General features: G+C 41.5%; 1 protein-coding gene across 4 annotated transcripts; it reads right to left on the bottom strand.

Moving 5' to 3' along the window:
• Positions 1–289: 289 nt before the first annotated feature.
• On the bottom strand, positions 290–16,416 carry LOC138446948 (protein-lysine methyltransferase METTL21E). Of its 4 annotated transcripts, XM_069602438.1 has the most exons (6): positions 16,213–16,416; positions 15,154–15,233; positions 6,442–6,888; positions 5,417–5,583; positions 4,131–4,248; positions 290–1,141 (listed from the first exon to the last, which is right to left on the bottom strand). In XM_069602438.1, the coding sequence occupies exons 3-6, from the start codon at positions 6,545–6,547 to the stop codon at positions 681–683; spliced, it is 852 nt and encodes a 283-aa protein (XP_069458539.1). In that variant the 5' UTR covers positions 6,548–6,888; positions 15,154–15,233; positions 16,213–16,416; the 3' UTR covers positions 290–680. The 4 variants fall into 4 exon arrangements, with proteins under 4 accessions (XP_069458539.1, XP_069458538.1, XP_069458537.1 ...); XM_069602437.1 differs by lacking the exon at positions 6,442–6,888; XM_069602436.1 differs by lacking the exon at positions 6,442–6,888 and having other exon boundaries at positions 16,108–16,331.
• Positions 16,417–18,962: the final 2,546 nt, after the last annotated feature.

Raw genomic sequence — 18,962 nt, 5'->3', positions numbered from 1 at the left:
GTGTATCTTCAGCTCAAACTTTTATATTTATTTCTGTTCTTGTGATACAGAGTATCTGTACTTGGCTTAAAAATAAAACAATAACTCCCCCAAAATCTCAGCTGTTTTTATGTGTTCTTCCATTCATTTTTCATTTACTGGAGTGAAATGTCCTTGCCCATAACCTCAAATCCACCAGCTTGATTGATTTCAGGGGGTGTGTTGGAGACCCACCCTGCCGAGCAGAGAAGACAGACCACCTGTAAGCTGGCGCTAACAAAGCCACAGTAATTTCACACCGACCATCATATCCTATATTCGTTCACCTTTTATGATTTATTTGTGAGCTCACTAGAGAACATTTCTTTATTTCTAAAGAGAGAATCACGTAAGCTTATGTTAGAGACACCATTATTAAAAACCATTGTTCCGGGTTTTTTTCAATGACTGCACCATGTATTAAGATGATAATAATTAAAGATGGTGTTATAGAAAGATAAGGAAAGCAGGCCTTGTCCTAATCAATTAGCACACAATGGCTGTGCCGTTCTCTAGATCCACATGCTACCTCTGGGAATATCCCTGCCTGGGGTGAGGCGCGCGCAGGTGTGTGTGTGTGTATGTGTGTGTGTGTGTGTGTGTGCGTGTGTGTGTTTCCCCTTGGAAAAGTCAGTGCTACATCAGATTATCTAGGGTCTTTGTTAGAGCAATAATCTACCAGAAATTGCCTTCGCTTTCCACATCCTCCTTTGAGGATAACATGCATTCTTCTGATTTTTCTTCATCGCTTTATACAACTTAATATTCAGGCTAGGGAAACTAGAAATCTCCTCCAGGTCAAACAACTGCTCAAATCTATCCACAAATTTATTTTCCTTCTCCAGCCTGAATTTCATGACCCAGAGGATGATGGTGGTTTCTTTGCACAGATGGTCGAAGGTAATGAGGAGTTCTTCAAGAAATGGATGAGCATAGACGACGTCGGCCGCCAGGATGTAGTCAAAGTTGGTGGAAGCCCTGGGGAAGTTCTCGTCTAGAGCTACACCCCAGGAGAGCTCTTTGACCTGAGGCAGATACTTAGCTTTCATTTTGGTGTTTCGGGAAATATTATACTGCAGGTTTCCAAGTAACTCGGGTAAATCTGTGGCAGTCACGTGTGCGCCTGGGAGACAAAGGACAGCAGGGAGAGAAAGCTTCATGGGACGAGGTGAAGCCATCGGTTTGTGAGACCGTGCACTTTGCAATTCGGCACGAAGGCTAGCCCCATGTCAAAGACACAGTACACACAGGAGGGAAATCCCTTCAGAATGGATGCTAAGGTAGCCTTACGCCTCCCCTTACTCACAATTAGGTTCTCCAGGTACTGAGGCTTTTACATCTGTTGCGCTTTTCTGTTCTCCTGGGCTTTTATTTTTGGTCAGTTTTGTTTTGTTATTCTTGCTGTTATTTTCTATTTATCTACTTAAAACATCAAAAGGAAGGGAAATTCAAAGGATTTTAGTATCCTCATTGGATTGGAACAATCAGATGTCATTGTTGAAAGATGAACGGGATCTTCCCCAAAAGAAACCTGAGCTCCAGTCATGTTAGACCGAGTGAGTGTACGTAACACTGAGCACCCCATCACTGACCAGGAAGTGCTTAAGTGTGAGAAGTGGAGGCAGGAGACGACTTCTCAGTGTCACCACATTGAACGTATCGTGACACCCAGGTTCATGCCCATGGTTTCAGCTTGACCCCATGACAGCCTGACTCTTATAACCTGCCTTTGGGGCTTCCCAGGTGGCTCAGCAGATAAAGAATCCACCTGCCAATGTAGGAGATATAGATCCGATTCCTGGGTCAGGAAGATCCCCTGGAGGAGGAAATGGCAGCCCACTCCAGTATTCTCACCTGGGAAATCCCATGGACAGAGGAGCCTGGCAGGCGGCAGTCCATGGGGTCGCAAAGACGGAGTGACTGAGCATGCACACACACAGCCTGCATAGACAGCTCACACAGCCAAAGAGCATACACACAGGACAGAATGCTCAGATGAAAAACATATAAAGGAACCCATAGTTAAAACTGAACACTGGTGGTCATTTTCAGGAGAAAACTGTACACCACAACTCAATAAAATTTGTCCCCTAACGTGAATTTAGGCAGTAGGAGAACCTGAAAACAATGTGGAAATAAGTCTAGAATTGTCTGAAGTCTGCATCATCAGACAAGGACAGACTCGGGTAAGGGATGAGAGAACAGATCTGGAGGGGAATCCGGTTCACCCCAGACCAGTTTAGAACCCGTTTCTCACCCATGATGGCAAATTTCTCTGGCTATTGATTCTATTTCTGGAAACTATTAAAACGGGAGGGAAATAAACATTTCATTGGTAGAATCACAGAGATAAAAATCTCTGCATTCTAGTGTGTGTGTATAGGGCGGGAGGTCTATCAAGTTCAACAAATCTTTTTAAGATCTCAAGATAAGGGATGACTCCTCCCTCCACTGCCCTTCACCCATAGGAATATAAACTATCTGAAGGGGTCGAAAGAGGATGAGATGGTTGGATGGCGTCACCAACTCAATGAACATGAGTCTGAGTAAACTCTGGGAGTTGGTTATGGACAGGGAGGCCTGGCATGCTGCAGTCCATGACATCGCAAAGAGTTGGACACAACTGAGTGACTGACCTAAGGCACTGGGGCTGACTATGAAGAGCTTTGCGTCTAGAGGCAATCACCACCACTGACCAAACCAAGCTTCCATATTTTGACGCTTGTGTCAAGTCATACAAGCAGACCAAAAGGACTGACTCTTTTTAATGAATGGACCACTTCCCAAAACACAACTTCTGCTCTTAGATGAGGAAGCTTTCAGGGTATAAATCCAATAGGACCTCTGACACTAGCCATACTAAGTGGAATGCTAACTTTCAAAGCAATGTCAAGACAGAGCAATTTAAAAAAATAAAATATTTGGGGAGGGTTTCAAGGGTCCTATATTTCTCCAGTGTTTTAGAAAGTTGTAAATTGCTAAGTCTTGAACTCCTCTCAAGATTTTAGAGTGGCAGGAGTGCACTTTTGAAGATCCAGGAAATCAAGACGGATTTGAGCCACGCACATCAGAGAAGGCAGATAAATTAAGGCTGTGAAATAGATAACAACAGCAAAAGAGATTGAAGCAGGCTCAGACACATAGAGACCATCACACATTTAGTTGGAAAAGAAGATGCTGGTGAGAGAACAAGCGGTCGCAAAAGAAGAATGGAAATAACTGAGAAAATAAATTCAAGGACACGTGCCTAAACTTAGAAGCAGACGTGATTTCTAACACTCTTTCTCTATTCTAACAGTTGCTTTTTCATATAAGAAAATGACTTCAAAATCCAAAAGGAATATACCGAGTACATGGGGATGTTGAAATGGGGCTGAAATTTAAATAAAGAAAAGAGAGTCCGCAGCAGTCAGCTCTGCCTATGCCTCATATTCCCCGTGTCCTCCAGCAGCCAGAATGCCAAGATATACATGCCGGCTAGAATGCGCTTGTGACCTACACCCCAGGAGAAGAACTAATACAGCTTCCCAGAAAATTCAGAAAGAAACCAGTTAGGTGACTAACATCATTAGAGTTTCTTAATGAAGCCCATTCAAAGCATGAAGGGGTTGAAAACAGGCTCTGATTCATGCTGATGAACAGTGGAAATCAACACAGTATTGTAAGCAATTATCCTTCAATTGAAAATATATAAAATTTTTCAAAGTAAAACTAGAAATAAATAAATAGAAATAGGAAAAAACTAAAAGATATTCCTTAATATCAGGAATAAGAAGGCAAACAAGCCCAGGAAAAAAGAGCAGGGTGGGTGGGGGGAAATATACGTACAAAAGGAAAAATATGTAAAAAGACTCAATTATGAGAAACTGGGAGCAACTTTCTCTCAGGAGGAGAATTTCAAAATAAACTATCATTTATATATTAAAAAAAAGGTAGGCCCAGGTTATAGTAAAATGAAAGTGAAAGTTGCTCAGTCGTGTCCAGCTCTTTGCAACCTCGTGGACTATACAGTCCATGGACTTCTCTAGGCATAGTAAATGGATAGCAAAAGCAACTAATGATATCAGATCATTGGATTTTCTGATCCCACTTGATCTAAAGCAGCTACTTACCAAGTAAACTCGCCACAATGGAGACGAGCCCTGTTCCAGCTCCAATTTCAATCACATTTTTGTCAACCAGGTTATACTGCTTTACGTTAGTTTCCAGAAAATAGCACAGAACAAGGGCCTATAAAGATGCAAAAAAAGAAAACCAGTGCTTAGTAAGTAATCACAGAAAGCAATATTAAACTCTATTAGACAAATACCCCACTAATGGTATAATACATATATGAGCACAAGTTAGAGTGGGCTTCCCAGGTGGCACAGTGGTAAGGAATCTGCCTGCCAATGCAGGAGACATAGGAGATGTGGGTTCGATCCCTGGATTGGGAAGATCTCTTGGAGGAGGAAATGGCAACCCACTCCAGTATTCTTGCCTGGGAAATCCCATGGACAGAGGAGCCTGGCGGGCTACAGTCCACAGGATCACAAACAGTCAGACACAACTGAGCAGCGGAGCACGCATGCACATGTGAGTGTATGTGTGTATATATACACATCTCTCTACAGAAAATTATCCACAGAAGTACATTCTCCAATAGGTTCAACATTTAGGAGAGAAAAAGTCTTCGGGGATTGTTGGGGAAAGAAGAGAACTAAGAATATGGGAGTTCAGTTACTCAGGCTTGATTATCTTTAAAGGAAGCAACTTCTAACAGGGCCTCCCTGGTGGCTCAGAGGGTAAAGTGTCTGCCTGCAACTCAGGAGACTGGGGTTTGATCCCTGGTTCGGGAACATCCCCTGGAGAAGGAAATGGCAACCCACTCCAGTGTTCTTGCCTGGAGAATCCCATGGATGGAGGAGCCTGGTAGGCTACAGTCCACAGTGTCACAAAAAGTCGGACACGACTGAGTGACTTCAGTTTCACTTTCTAATAATAGGAGTCATTTTAAAGAACTATATGTTCAACTATATTGGGGCAGACAGTAGAGGGGGCTGCAGCCTTCGTAGGACAATTGATAAATGAGTGTGGCCTTTTAGAATATTCTGCATGTTGAGACTGATACAGATTTCATTTTAATTGTTTAACTCAAATAAAGCCCAGTTAAATGGGAAATAAAAATGTGTACAATTCTAAACTTTTCTGACCTATAGTAACGAAAAACTGAATGTGTAAACAACAGTCTTTATTAACCCTACAAGTCAGAAATAGAATTGGTGGAAGCATTTTCCCAATTTCTTGATTTCTAAATTTTACTGTTGCTTGAGGTCACAAAATAGAACTATGGAACCTCTCTTCTCCTTCCAAATGGTATATAATAATAAACAAAATTGGATGAAAAAATAAATTATACCGATGGCCAAACAACAGCGCCGTAACAATCCGTGGCTTCATTGATCCGGATCTCATGACCAGCGAAATGAAACCCTTCCCAGGGGATGGTTGTTACAAACGCTGGAACAAAACATCTCCGCATGATCTCTGCAACCACTGTCCCGTCATCGTCATCTTCCCCGCTGTCTGAAAGGAAAAGAAAACGGCAGTGGTGGTGGTTGTAGCAGTAAAACCATGGCAAAGGAGACGAATCGACTGGAAGTGCAGCATTTCCCCTTATTCTAAGTTGCTTCTCACCAGTCATTGACTTCAGCTGCAACATGATAGTAAGGTAAACTATTTGAAAACAGCTCTTAGCAGAAGCTGACATTTCATACATTGGGACAACATCTTTCTGATTTTTACTGAGGTTGAAATCAACTGCTAGTCCTTTCTGCAATGCTATATGAAATAAACAATTGATAGACTTTTTTAAAAAACAGCATATTTTAAAGGCTATCAACCAAAAGAATAAATAAATAAAGGCTACCAATCTAATTCATCTAGAACAAAAGAAAGACTGACGATAGAATCTAAGATTTCTACTATTCATACTAGCTTCACCGCGCAATTTTAGTTATTTCAACGTAGCAGATCGTTTGTGACCTGCCTTAATCCAAACAAAAGACATGTGATACCATCCATCAATTACACTTGTATTATATTATTATTACTTATTTTTTTATTATTGTTTGGGGGCAACTCATGACACCTTAACATTGACAATATCAGATAAGTTTCACTGGTAAGAATACAAAATGTTGCTTTCTGAAGAGCAATCTTATGGTATTTTGTTAATTTATATATAAATATCCTACAAGCCAGCAATTCTGCTCCCTCTTCTAAATTTTTACACAAGTCCTTAAGTGGATATGTGTGAAAATATTTGTCAAAGATCTACATCAAACACACTAGAAAGGTTGCTAGGAAGAAGCTGGAAAAGGAAAGGAAGTATGAAATGGGTATAAAGGATGAGTGAAACAAGATACAGACAGATACACGTACCACAGGGGGGTCTTGCTGAGATGATGGCATGACCTGAAGGGTATGACTCGCTCACACCCCTGCCCTGAGACCCAAAAACAAGTAAACAAACAGAAAACAAAAACATTTCCCAGAAATTTGGAGGAAGTACAAAAACTTCTCATTCTGGTCTTCATAGAAGAAGACAAGTTTCTCTAGGGAGATTTATTTCCCAAATCTCGAAAGTTAAAACCTTCACACTTTCCAACCTTGACATCATTCATACTTAAACAGATATGACACTCCAAAGTCAAATGTCATCCGATCCTTGAACGTCAGATGGAAAACACCGTGGCCGCCTCCTGGTCTCAGCTTGCACCTCATCCAGGAAACTCAAGTTCCTCTGGGGATGAACAACATGCCCAGCTTGTTCAGCCTCTTTGAATATTTCCATGGAGGGTGAAGTTGTTCCTTCACAAGGAGCCCATTCTGCAATTAGAAAATTTGATGATTCACAATTCTCCCTAACTCTAAACCAAATCTGATACCAGCAATTTTAAAATCTATTCTTCCTAAAAGTAAGGAAGCAATTTTCCTAAAAAATGAGCAAACTTTTACCATTAAAACAAGTCCCAAAATTTTAGGAAATGGGAAACATACAAAGGTTTTTTTTTAAAAAAAAAACGAGGAGTTTGGCACCAGTCTTAAAAATTCTGGGCTCAAGGCCCCAGGAGATTTTGCAATTTCTCCATGGCATTGAGGTAAAAACAAGGGTGAGAGGCTGTCTTGAGTCCTAAGAGAAGACATACTGAGTTAGCCAAAAGGTTTTTCCATAGCATCTTATTGAAAAACTCAAACAAACTTTCTGAACCACCCAATAGCAGCCAGACTCTGTCCTGTGAGCTCCAGTAACATCATTCCTTAGCATTCTGGGAGAACGTGGGAAGGAGATGAAGTTTGCCCTTGTTGGAAGATTCCCTCAGGGGCCACAATCCAGCAGGAACTTGAGCCAAGATGATTTCCTGTCCTAAATTCTGTGATCCCTGAACAGACCCAGACAGAACCAAGCGCTCTCCGAAGGACTCTAACCTCTCCGTGTTCCACGGCAGGGACCGCAACCTCACCCCCTCCACCAGCACTCACACTGGCCTTGGCAGAGATGCAGAGAAAACAAACTGGTGAAAAACGGAGAGTCCTAAGCAAGAGACACCTCTTCTAACATATTTCACTGTATTTCTCCTGAAACAACAGCACGCTCTCACATTCAGGAAGAGCTCCAGGAACCAAGTAACATTGGTAATAACGTTGCATTTGAACTTTAACTTTCATTTTGCTAGATTCACTTGCCTTGCTAAGATGGGAGGCTGGGGGGACAGCAGAGGGCTGCGGAAGTTCTTTAGGGGAAAGCTGAGAACTTTAATTGCTTCCTTGACCTTTAGTTGAATGTGCCTGCTTGGGCCTCCTTGCAAACTCCTTATAAATGCAGCACTTCTTTGACAAGTCACCTAAGGTACCGGGGATTAATAGACCTTAGAGCACATGAAATCCCAGGAGCACCCCCTAAGATTCCAGTCTTGGATATAAAAACTATGCCTGTGAGTATTTACCGCTACCACACCGACATCTCCGCCTTTGCACTTTCTTTTAGAGCTTAGTTGACCAGATCAGTGCTGCTGTCCTAACAACTACAGTGCAAGAACAAATGTAAATAAATAGAGCTAGTCATTTTTGTTTTCAAGAATGACCACATTTTTACTTCTATAAGGAACTGAGATTTAAAATATATATGTAAATATATTATGTAATTTTTAAAATGACTTACACCCCCCAAATTAAAGGATCTTCCAAGAGACTGGAATTTCATGAAATTTCCAAAAAATTTCATAAAACAGCAACCACTATTAATTGCATGTTGTGGTGGTGGTGGTGGTTGTTTAGTTGTTCAGTCGTGTCTGACACTTTGTGACCCATGAATTATATGTAGCCCGCCAGGCTCCTCTGTCCCTGGGATTTCCCAGGCAGAAATACTGGAGTGGGTTGCCATTTCCTCTCCAGGGGATCTTCCCAACCCAGGGGTCAAACCCGAGACTCCTGGGTTTCCTGCATTGCAGGCAGATCCTTTACCCAGGGATTAATTGCACATATACCCTAAAAGAACACAATTATATCATTGCACACGGTCATTTGAAATTAGTTATGCACCTAGGATGATCACATATCCTATAGCAAACACTGTCAGGCTGAAGAAAATTTAACTGACAGTGTTTTATATTAGTATTCTCCTTTGAATTTAAAGACTGTATGAATATCAGTCATTCCATAGAAAGCAACACTCATAAAAAATATTCCATAATTGATAGCAGGAAATCAAAATATACTGAATTTGGGTACTTAAAATTATTTGTCCAGATGTAATACATGGGATTTTGAGAGCAAATACACACACACAGTTACATCCAGCTTAAAATTTCAGGGACTTCCTGGTGGTCCAGTGGTTAAGATTCTGGGCTCCTAATGCAGGAGTTTGATCCCTAGCCTGGGTTTGATCCCTGGTCAGGGAGCTAGATCCCAAAAGCAGCAACTTGGACCTGGCCTAGCCAAATAAATGAAAAAAAAAAAAAAAAACTTTACTGTTTTTTAGCATTAATTTCTATTGAAAGATTTTGAGGTTTAAAAAAAAATGTTTTTTGGCCTCACCTTGAGACTTGCCTGGTGGCACAGACGGTAAAGTATCCGTCTACGATGCGGGAGACCCGGGTTCGATCCCTGGGTTGGGAAGATCCCTTGGAGAAGGAAATGGCAATCCACTCCAGTACTATTGCCTGGAAAATCCCATGGACAGAGGAGCCTGGTAGGCTACAGTCCATGGGGTCGCAAAGACTCGGACATGACTGAGCCACTTCATGTTCACGTTCACGTTGAGACTTGTAGGGTTTTAGTTTCCTGACCAGGGATTGAACCCAGCCCGTGGCAGTGAAATCACCAAGCCTTAAACACTGGACCACCAGGGAACTCCCAGGACTAATAATTTTAAGAACAGTTATTTATTTAAATTAAAAGACAGGAGCTTCCCAAGTGGCACTAGTGGTAAAGAACCTACCTGCCAATGCAGGAGACATAAGAGACACAAGTTCTATCTCTGGGTCGGGAAGATCCACTGGAGAAGGAAACAGCAACCCACTCCAGTGTTCTTGCCTGGAGAATTCCATGGACAGAAGAGCCTGGCGGGCTAGTCCATAGGGTTGCAAAGAGTAGGATAAGACTGAAGCAGTTTAGCATGGACTAGCATGCACTCAGTGTTTTAGCAATATCACCACCCATTTCAAGGCTGATGACAAGAGCCATTGGGCAGGAATCTAACAGAAAAGGTGCACTTTTACAGGGCATCCCTAACATTGCCTTGTTGTAATAAAAGGGGGAAATCTATGCTCCAAACATAATATGCAAAGAACAGGTCCCCAAAGAGTTTGTTTGGCTATTTGTTGACTATGGGACTGAATCTTGAGGTCAATGAATTAGCGGATATTCTTTGGTTTTTAGGAAAGATGTGAAGAACACTTTTCTCCAAAATTTAATAGTCTTATCATACAACAGAATTCTAATTTACACTTCTAAAGAACAATTTTCTACACATATTCCTTCCATGTAATCTAGCACTCAGCCCCAGAACAAATAACTAAAACCAGGAAATGTTATACAATATGTGGAATTTTGGCTTCCCTACATGAAAAGCAGGAAACTTCTGATATCTCTATCTTTGTGTGTTAGTCACTCAGTCGTATCCAACTCTTTGCAACTCCATGGACTGTAGCCCAGCAGGCTACTCTGTCCATGGGATTTTCCAGGCAAGAATAGTGGAGTGGGTTGCCATTTCCTTCTCCAGGGGATCTTCCCAACCCAGGAATCGAACCCAGGTCTCCTGCATTGCAGGCAGATTCCTTACCATCTGAGCCCCCAGGGAAGTGCTATACCTCTAGTTAAAGCTATCTACCCTAATCTTAGAGTATTATTATTAATGAATTTAATATTGAAACAAATATTAAAACAAATTTTAAATAAAACATAATCAAGAAACCATTACAATTATGTTGCAATTTTAGGCCTATCTGTCTTAATGCTTTTGATACAATAAAGGCTTAACACCATTTTCCTGCTATTAAATCTTTGCTGATCGTGAATAAAATCTACCAGGTGCTCTTGTCCTCTGGAGAACGAAAGTGGTTTCAATTACAAAGTAAAAATTAGCAAGATTCTGCCACGTTACAATGATGATTTTCTTAAGAGGAAAATTCAACAGTGAATTGACTTTCAAGGCTGGATCGCAACAAGCCTTCAAAAATGCAGGTTCTGTCTGAATTCTTCTCCTTTATACTTTTAAGGTCAATAACAGCAATAATAGATGGCAGGGTCAGATCACAGAAATACATGGGAAAAAAAAAAATTCTTTAACAGCTATGACAAGTGAATTTAAGCTTCCATTTGAGGGCTGTCATGAAGACCTGTCAGCAAAATTTAAAGTAAAAACCCTTCAACTAAATGAAAGAGACTGTCATTCAATAGAATCTTCTGTTCAAAGATGAATGTCATATGCTTCTTAGAAATACCTAGAGAGTTTTTTTAAAAAGATGTTAAAGATATTTTGAGATTAGTGAATGGTCACAGGCAAACCTGAAAACTAGAATTCTGAAAGGCTCAGCAATGTCAAGTTCTCAGGCCCTCATGTTAAACCTGATTCCCTTATGCTGTTTTCACAAATTTTTTTTTGGTCTGGATGTCTGCTTAGTTTCAAGAATATATAGAGGCTGTAATTTTTTTTTTTTGCCAGAATGTATTTTTTAATTGGAAGATAATTGCTTTACAATCTGTGTTAGTTTCTGCTGTACAACAATGTGAATCAGTTATAAGTGTATATATATGTGTGCGTGTGTGTGTGTGTGTGTGTGCGCACGCGCGTGGTGGGTGGGGGGGCTTCCCAGGTGGTGCTAGTGGTAAAGAACCCTCCTGCCAATGCAAGAGATGTGGGTTCAAACCCTGGGTCAGGAAGATCCCCCGGAGAAGAGAATGGCAACCCACTCCAGTATTCTTGCCTGGAGAATCCCATGGACAGAGGAGCCTGGCAGGTTACAGTTCATAGGGTCACTAAGTGTCGGACACAACTGAGCAACTTAGCACACACATGTGTATATACACATATATGTCCCCTCCCTCTTGAACCTCCCTCCCACCCTACCCCCACCCCACCCAGCTGGGTCATCACAGAGCTGAGCTCCCAGTGTTGTACAAGAGGCTGTAACTTCCATTAAGTGGCTCAAATGATAACTATCAATACATTTGCCAAAGAAAGAAAATTCACTTTTTACTGAGACTGCTCAGGTTGCAAGTTGGGGGGAAAAAAATAAAAAAGAACCAAATTTAGTTGTACTCAGAGCGTGCTGCCGGAATAGTACCAATGTGGGATAAAAGAAATAACTTCAGACGAGCGATGGGAAACCCCGCTGCTTGGCCGGATCAGGAGAAGCATCCTCAGGAGGAGACATCTGAGCTGCGGCAGAGGGAAGACGAGGGCTGCCGGGCAGGGAAGGGCGGATGGGAGGTCAGGGGAGACAGACGCAGCCCCCGCCGGGGCATGGAGGCAGGCTCGGCAAACCGGGACCGTGAGCTGGTGTACAGGCTGGTGTCGAAAGCAAGACAGAAGAGGCAGGCGGGGATGACCCGAGGGCAGTGCTGGCCTTTCCTCTACAGGGTGAGCAGGAGCCATCGACTATCATGAGGACAAGAACTGACCCCGTCGAATTTGATATTTGAGAATTTCCTTCTGGTGGCAGCAGCGGAGGCTACGTTAGAAGAACCGGAAGCCGTAATCATCTAGACAGAAGACGCCCGAGTCTGCAGTGAGGCAGCAAGCCTTGGGTCTAGGAGCCAAGTGTGACTGTGGGCTCCCGAGGCAGTGGTCGACTCCTCCCTGGAGGGCAACAAGTGATGTTCAAACCTGACATTCAACCCTGAGTTTTGAAGATATCCGAGGCAGATTACCGTGTTTAAGGGTTATTATTCAATATGTGGAACATTGATTAGTCTTATCTAGCAGATATTTATCCAGATTACTTTTTAAACACGTAAAATGTGTTGATAGGTGATTCTCCCATTAGTAACTTTGTGTACTCTGGTACTCCAATTAGTGTATTCACGTTAACTCAGACTACAGTTTGGTATGTTTCTTAAACAGCAATAGAATTACTCAAAATTTCTTCTTCCTATATTAAGGCAGTATTGCTTATGATGGGAACTGCACTCAGCCGTGCCCAACTCTTTGCCACCCCATGACTATAGTCAGCCAGGCTCCTCTGTCCATGGGATTCTCGAGGCAAGAATACTGGAGTGGGTGGCCATTTCCTTCTCCAAGGGATCTTCCCAACCTGGGGATTGAACTCGCATCTCCTGTGTCTCCTGCCTTGGCAGGTGGGATTCTGTACCACCAGCACCACCTGGGATGGGAAGGCTCTTTGCAAACATCTCCCCCTGTAAATCTCGGGCATGTTTAGTCCCATCCTGGCATCCGCCTCTTGAAGGGACCAAACCAACGCAAGGCAGAACAGAGGACATCAGATAGGCAGCTGGATGGGCAGCTTTGGGAGTCTGTGTGCAGGCATCACAGAGCCTCGGGTTAGGATGGACCTGATCCAAGGCTGTGCACCCTGAGAGCAGCCTTTATAGCACGTGGCTACTTGTGCTAACAGCTGGAGAGCGGCTGTTGACAAGGGTAGGCAACCTGAGATTTGGCAGAGTCAACACGGATGTGGTTTTAGACGGCTTAGATTATAACGCAGCATTAGAAACCATTCACTGTTGTTCAATCACTAAGTCATGTCTGACTCTTGCGACCCCATGGACTGCAGTTCACCAGGCTCCTCGGTCCGTGGGATTTCCCAGGCAAGAATACTGGAGCTGGTTACCTTTTCTTTCTCTGGGGGATTTTCCTGACCCAGGGATCGAACCCACGTCTCCTTAGAAACCAAAGACAGAGGAATTTTCAGCATTCACTGTAGTCCTAACTAAGCGCTTCCTTGGATCTTCAGGCCAGTGTTGAGTTAGAAGCACTGGGCTATGGGCTTGCTCCATCCTTTCCAAGCACAAGATAACCAAGTATAAAAGAGCTAGATGGGAAAGAGCCAATACCCTTCAGTACTTGAGAACTGAGTGTTCTACTGCTTACTGAAAGCTTTTCCAGCAAAATGCCATGTGACTCTGCCCCGTCGGCACACTCTTAATCCCCTCAGCACCATGCCTGTGAATGTATTTTGAAAGCTTCAGTCGGCTACGTGGATGATTATTAAGGGCTGTTTGTTCACATTGTAAAATACTTTCATACTAGTTCTGTCTGCACCTTACCTTGAACTTCTTCCATATCTTTTGTAATTCGCCAAATTACCATACGCACAGTGGAAACCAGGCTTTGTTACTAATGGTAATGATAGTGATGAGATTTTATTCCTAAACTGCAGAGAAATCGCATCTTCATTCAAATCATCTAAATAGTTGGATTCTCTAAAGTGATTATGACTTTACGTGTTTAGATTTGTGAAAATTACTGCAGTTAAACCATTCACGTTTAAGCCATGTAGGCTGCCAACACTGGGCATCCACCCAGCTCTCTTGGCCTAATGGTGCTCACCCAGGCAGAGGCCACCTGGTACGCCTAAAAAAGGGAGGGGAAAAAACAGGACTATAGTCGTTAGAAAATATCCAAAGTGTGTAGATAAAACAGAGAGAGAAAGAAATCTATATAATTAAGTTTGTACAACTGTTCTACAGAAATATGGTAGTAATTCTTCTAGTCTATGTCAAGAGCCTATGTCTGCATGTTTTAATTTTTACTTATTTTTGACTGCATTGGGTCTTAGTTGCTGCATGCAGGATCTTCGATTTCCATTGCAGCATGCAGGGTCTTTAGTTGCAGCGGGCAGGAGCTTCTAGCTGTGGCATGTGGAATCTTTAGTGGCAGCACATGGGATCTACTTCCCTGACCAGGGATTGAACCTGGGGCCCTGCATTGATAGTGTGGAGTCTTAGCACTGGACTTACCAGGGAAGTCCCTATCTGCACTTTTTATCCCAAGGCAATGGGAACAGTTATATTACATAGTCTATGAAAAGTCATTCTTGATAGTTAGGATGATATTTAAAAAAAACAGTGGCTCAAATCCAAATAACTCCACTGGAGGTGGAATTTGACCTTAAATTCTCCTTACCACAAGAGGTCAAAAGAGGTCAAATTACACTAGGTTTGCCTCTAATTAATACATCAGAGGGACCATAAACATAAGCTAGATATATTTTATAGGCTAAAATCAACTTTCATGGAAGCAATTGTAAAAGCCATAAGACTATTTTTATCTCTCTTCCTATCTGAAAAGAAATAACTAAGAAATCACAATCATCAAGCATCTGGGGAAAATTTTTATTCCACTTTTGCAGATTAAAAAAAACTCTATTAATACCTAGCAAGTCTATATACTTGATGTATTACCTGTCAGAATTATCTCTAACGTATCATCAGGTATAGCAGGAGATAATAAACATTGTTAGAGATAGTTACAGGTGAGCAAACACAAGCACAAATATATATGCAATTGATAAAAAGTCCCAGCTCTCTTTATCACATCAGTGAACACTGTAAAGGTTAGCATTTATATTGTTAGTTGTTTTGTCTTCTTAGAATTGATCAAATTACATGAAGAAACATAAAATAGTTTACCTTTTTGAACTTCTGGATCCATTAAGTGATTAGCTAATGGATGGCGATATAGTGATGCTTTCTTGATCATTTCTTGAAAACTAGACAAATAATATATTAAGATATCAAATGGTAATAATTAATTCAAAATGTGCCTTTAAGTGCTCTCATAGTTACCTAATAAAATTTAACACCAAATACAGTAGAGAAAATTATACTAAAATATCTTATTAAGAAGTCATGATTTTTAAAAAGAGCATTAAAACACAATCTATCTAGTACCAACTAAAATTCAGAGTCAGAAATTTTAGAAGTTCTTGGAAGAACAAAACACATTCTTCACCAGAGCCACCTCAGCTATCACAAAGAAAGCCATCGTCTTCATACTAACTAGTCAGAGAGCAATCCTAAAACTTAAGAGGCGATTAAAACATTGGGAGAGAAACAGTTCCACTCAGTGTAGTGAACACCATTAATCCAAAACAAACCTCCCTACATAGCAACAGATGCAAAGATCCTGTCACCCATGGTCATCAGCCTGTACCCAAGGTCAAATAGCCCAACCACCAAACACTTTCTTTTTTGAGTAGCTTTTTCTTTAAAAAAAAAAAAAAAATCCATACCATCTCAGCAAAGATATTTAAAAGGAAAGGAATTCAAGTATTGTATGCTTCTCAAACAAAGCATATCTTGTGAATGAATGAGCTTAAGTAAGCTGTAGTTCCAACTCTGGAAAACAACAATTTGACATTTCAAGCATCAGTTTTTGAATCCTTTAATAATCACTGTACCACCATGAATTAACATTCACTCCTTTCCTACCTGGCTCCTAAAACACGTCACAGCCACCACATCTTTCTTTAAAATATGCCTCAGTAAATTAGGAGACAGATTGTTTTCCTTACAAAGGAGGAAAATCAAAGGTTATATTACACCCCTGAGGTCACAGGGCTGAACAATAGCGAAAGTGGTCACCTGGTTTGTTCCCAATTTAGTTTCTCTTCCATTAAAGGGACGCGGTCTTTACGACACCTGTCCGCCGGCAGGTCAACATTTATTAAACGTGAAGTCTGGACATACCTATGTACACGAGTTAGCTGAGTTTCTAGAAGGTTAAAAAGGATCATCCACTACTTTGTCTTTGCTGCTGAGACGCTCTGATGGTGCCCGAAAGGCGAGCACCCAAGCTCGGCAGTTGACTACTGTACGCGCTGGCCAACAGGTCTAAGCCTGACAGTTGCGTCTGCACAGCCTCTGAGATTCAGCAGCGAGGCTGGGATGCCCATAAATAAGGGGTCGGAGAAAGTAAGTAGGCACATTCCATGTGGGGGTCTCGTGCCCAGAGCGAGAGCCAGCGGGAAGGTTTCAACTCCTCCTGCAAATGAGTGAAGGCAATTTGGGCCAAGTGATAACTTTTCACTTGGATGCCAAGAGTTATTTAAGCGTCCCCGGCTCTGACGTCCTGTGAAACAGAGGCTGCATGCTTTCCATGTCACCTTGTCCGGATGCGAAGGCCATTTTTAGCCTCAGACAGCTGCCCCAGAAGGTTTGGGAGTGTGAGCTGCAGCGCTCTGACCGCAGGGATTAGGTTACCGCAGTTCCTTCCTACTGGGAGTGAAGAGGCAGGCGGAGGGCATCTGTAGCCTGTACACCTGCTCACGTGCATGTCGGACTCTATTAACTCCTGCGACCTGGAAATAGCCTGAATAAGAAGTTATTAACAGGTAATGAAACCCAGCAATATTGTAAAGTTAAACTTAGGAGTGCGGATACAGCCTCTAAGAAATACTTCACATATTATGATGGATGGAGCTCACAATAGTGGATAGGACAGGACTAGTGGTCTGGGAGCCTGATTTTAATCATTCCTGTCAATTAATTGGCCTGTGCTTTTAGGCACTGACTTAGAGTGTTTCTTGGCTTCCTCATCTGTAAAACAGAGATATAAAAGGCACATAATATCTATGAGATGAATATGGTAGACAAAAAAACATTCTGGAAGCTGCAAAATCTTAAATGATGAAAACAATTATCCACAGGCAGTTAATCCTGGGCAGAGAACATGCTCTTTTTTTTTTTAATCTTTTTAAAACAAGAATGAAGAATTATTCGGTGAATAAAAACCACCTGTCTTTTCCCACGTTATTTTTTAGTTTATTTTTTAATTGAAGGATAATTACTTTACAGAATTTTGTTGTTTTCTATCAGACATCAACATGAATCAGCCATAGGTGTACATATGCCCCCTCCCTCCTGAACCTCCCTCCCATCTCCCGCCCCATCCCACCCTAGGTTGATACAGAGCGCCTGAGTTCCCTAAGACATACAGCAAATTCCCGTTAGCTGTTTTACAGATGGTAATGTGAGTTTCTGTGATACTCTCTTGATACATCTCACCCTCTCCTCCCCTCTGTGTCCATAAGTCTGTTCTCTATGTCTGTTTCTCTATTGCTGCCTTGCAAATAAATTCATCAGAATCATCTAGATTCCATACATATGTTAGTACATAATATTTATCTTTCTTTCTGACGTACTTCACTCTGTATAATAGGCTCTAGGTTCATCCACCTCATTAGAACTGACTCAAATGTGTTCCTTTTTATGGCTGAGTAATACTCCATCCCCATAAGTTATTTAAAAAAATCAAGAAACCTCAGTTTAGACAGGCAGAATGTCTAAATCATCTGAAGAGACATGACAACAATGATTATTTCAGTTATATTGAACTGTTTTGGAAAAAAGAAGTACAGAGAGACTTCTGCCTTCAGCTCTAAGTAGCTTATAGCAACACAGCACTGACTCTTTACTCAAGATTATTTGCTTGGGAAGATGTTTAGGGCAAGAGGCTAACTTTCCAAGCATAAAGTGGCTACAAACAGAACAAGATTCAAAAGAAGAAATATCCCACTTACCTGGTACCTGTGGAAAACTACTTTTTAGGGATGGAGGAAAACTAGGAGATGGAGTCTGACAAACTGCAAACCAGCTCTGAATCCACTCAGTCCTGGTTAAAGTAAGGTGACCTTCCCCTCTGCTTCCCACCAGAATACCTTCTGGAAACCTCTCCAGAGGAGGACTCACAACATCGACAATTTTTACACACAACGTCCAGCATTCACTCAAAGTTTACTAGTCATACCAAGAAACAGACAACAGACAGACAGGTAACCTAGATACTGGGACTGTTTGACACAAACTTCAAAGTAACTGTGATTAAGATATTACAAAAAACAGACAAAAAGAATTACACCAGAGAACTTAAATCTATAAAAATGAAACAAACAGAATAAATGAAATAAAAAGCTCTATGGTGGGGTTAACTGCAAATGTAGAGAAAGCTACAGAAAAGTTGAAATAAAAATTTACAGAAAAAGTATAGGATGGTCACCATGTTAAATAAGTTACAGGTATCCCAACTTGCTTTGAAAAATGATAAATTTGTTATGCTGCTGTTTGTCTTAAATGGGTAACCTTTTTTTATAGGTAAAAGAGCTCCTTGAATTCTGAATTAAGAAGATTTGGGTGCAGGTCACAATGTTTTCCTATTAGATGGGTGAATTTGGTAAAGTCAGTTATAATAACATCTTGAAACTTGTTTCTTCTCTTATAAAGCATCTACCTTGGTCACAGGGTTTAGAGGGAAAAAAGGATATAATCTCAAATTGTCCTGTAAATACTGTACTTATGGCATAATAATGGTGTTTGGTTTTTATTTTTTTTCTTTTTTTCCCCCAGACTTCTATTATTGGTATGGGGCTTCCCAGGGGCTCAATAGTAAAGAATCTGCCTGCCAATAAAGGAGACACAGGAGACATGGGCTCAGTCCCTGG

The sequence above is a fragment of the Ovis canadensis genome, chromosome 10 (assembly GCF_042477335.2).
Source record: "Ovis canadensis isolate MfBH-ARS-UI-01 breed Bighorn chromosome 10, ARS-UI_OviCan_v2, whole genome shotgun sequence".
NCBI lineage: Eukaryota > Metazoa > Chordata > Mammalia > Artiodactyla > Bovidae > Ovis > Ovis canadensis.
Note: the sequence above shows the minus strand (reverse complement) of the source record. Positions and strands in the feature narration are given on the sequence as shown.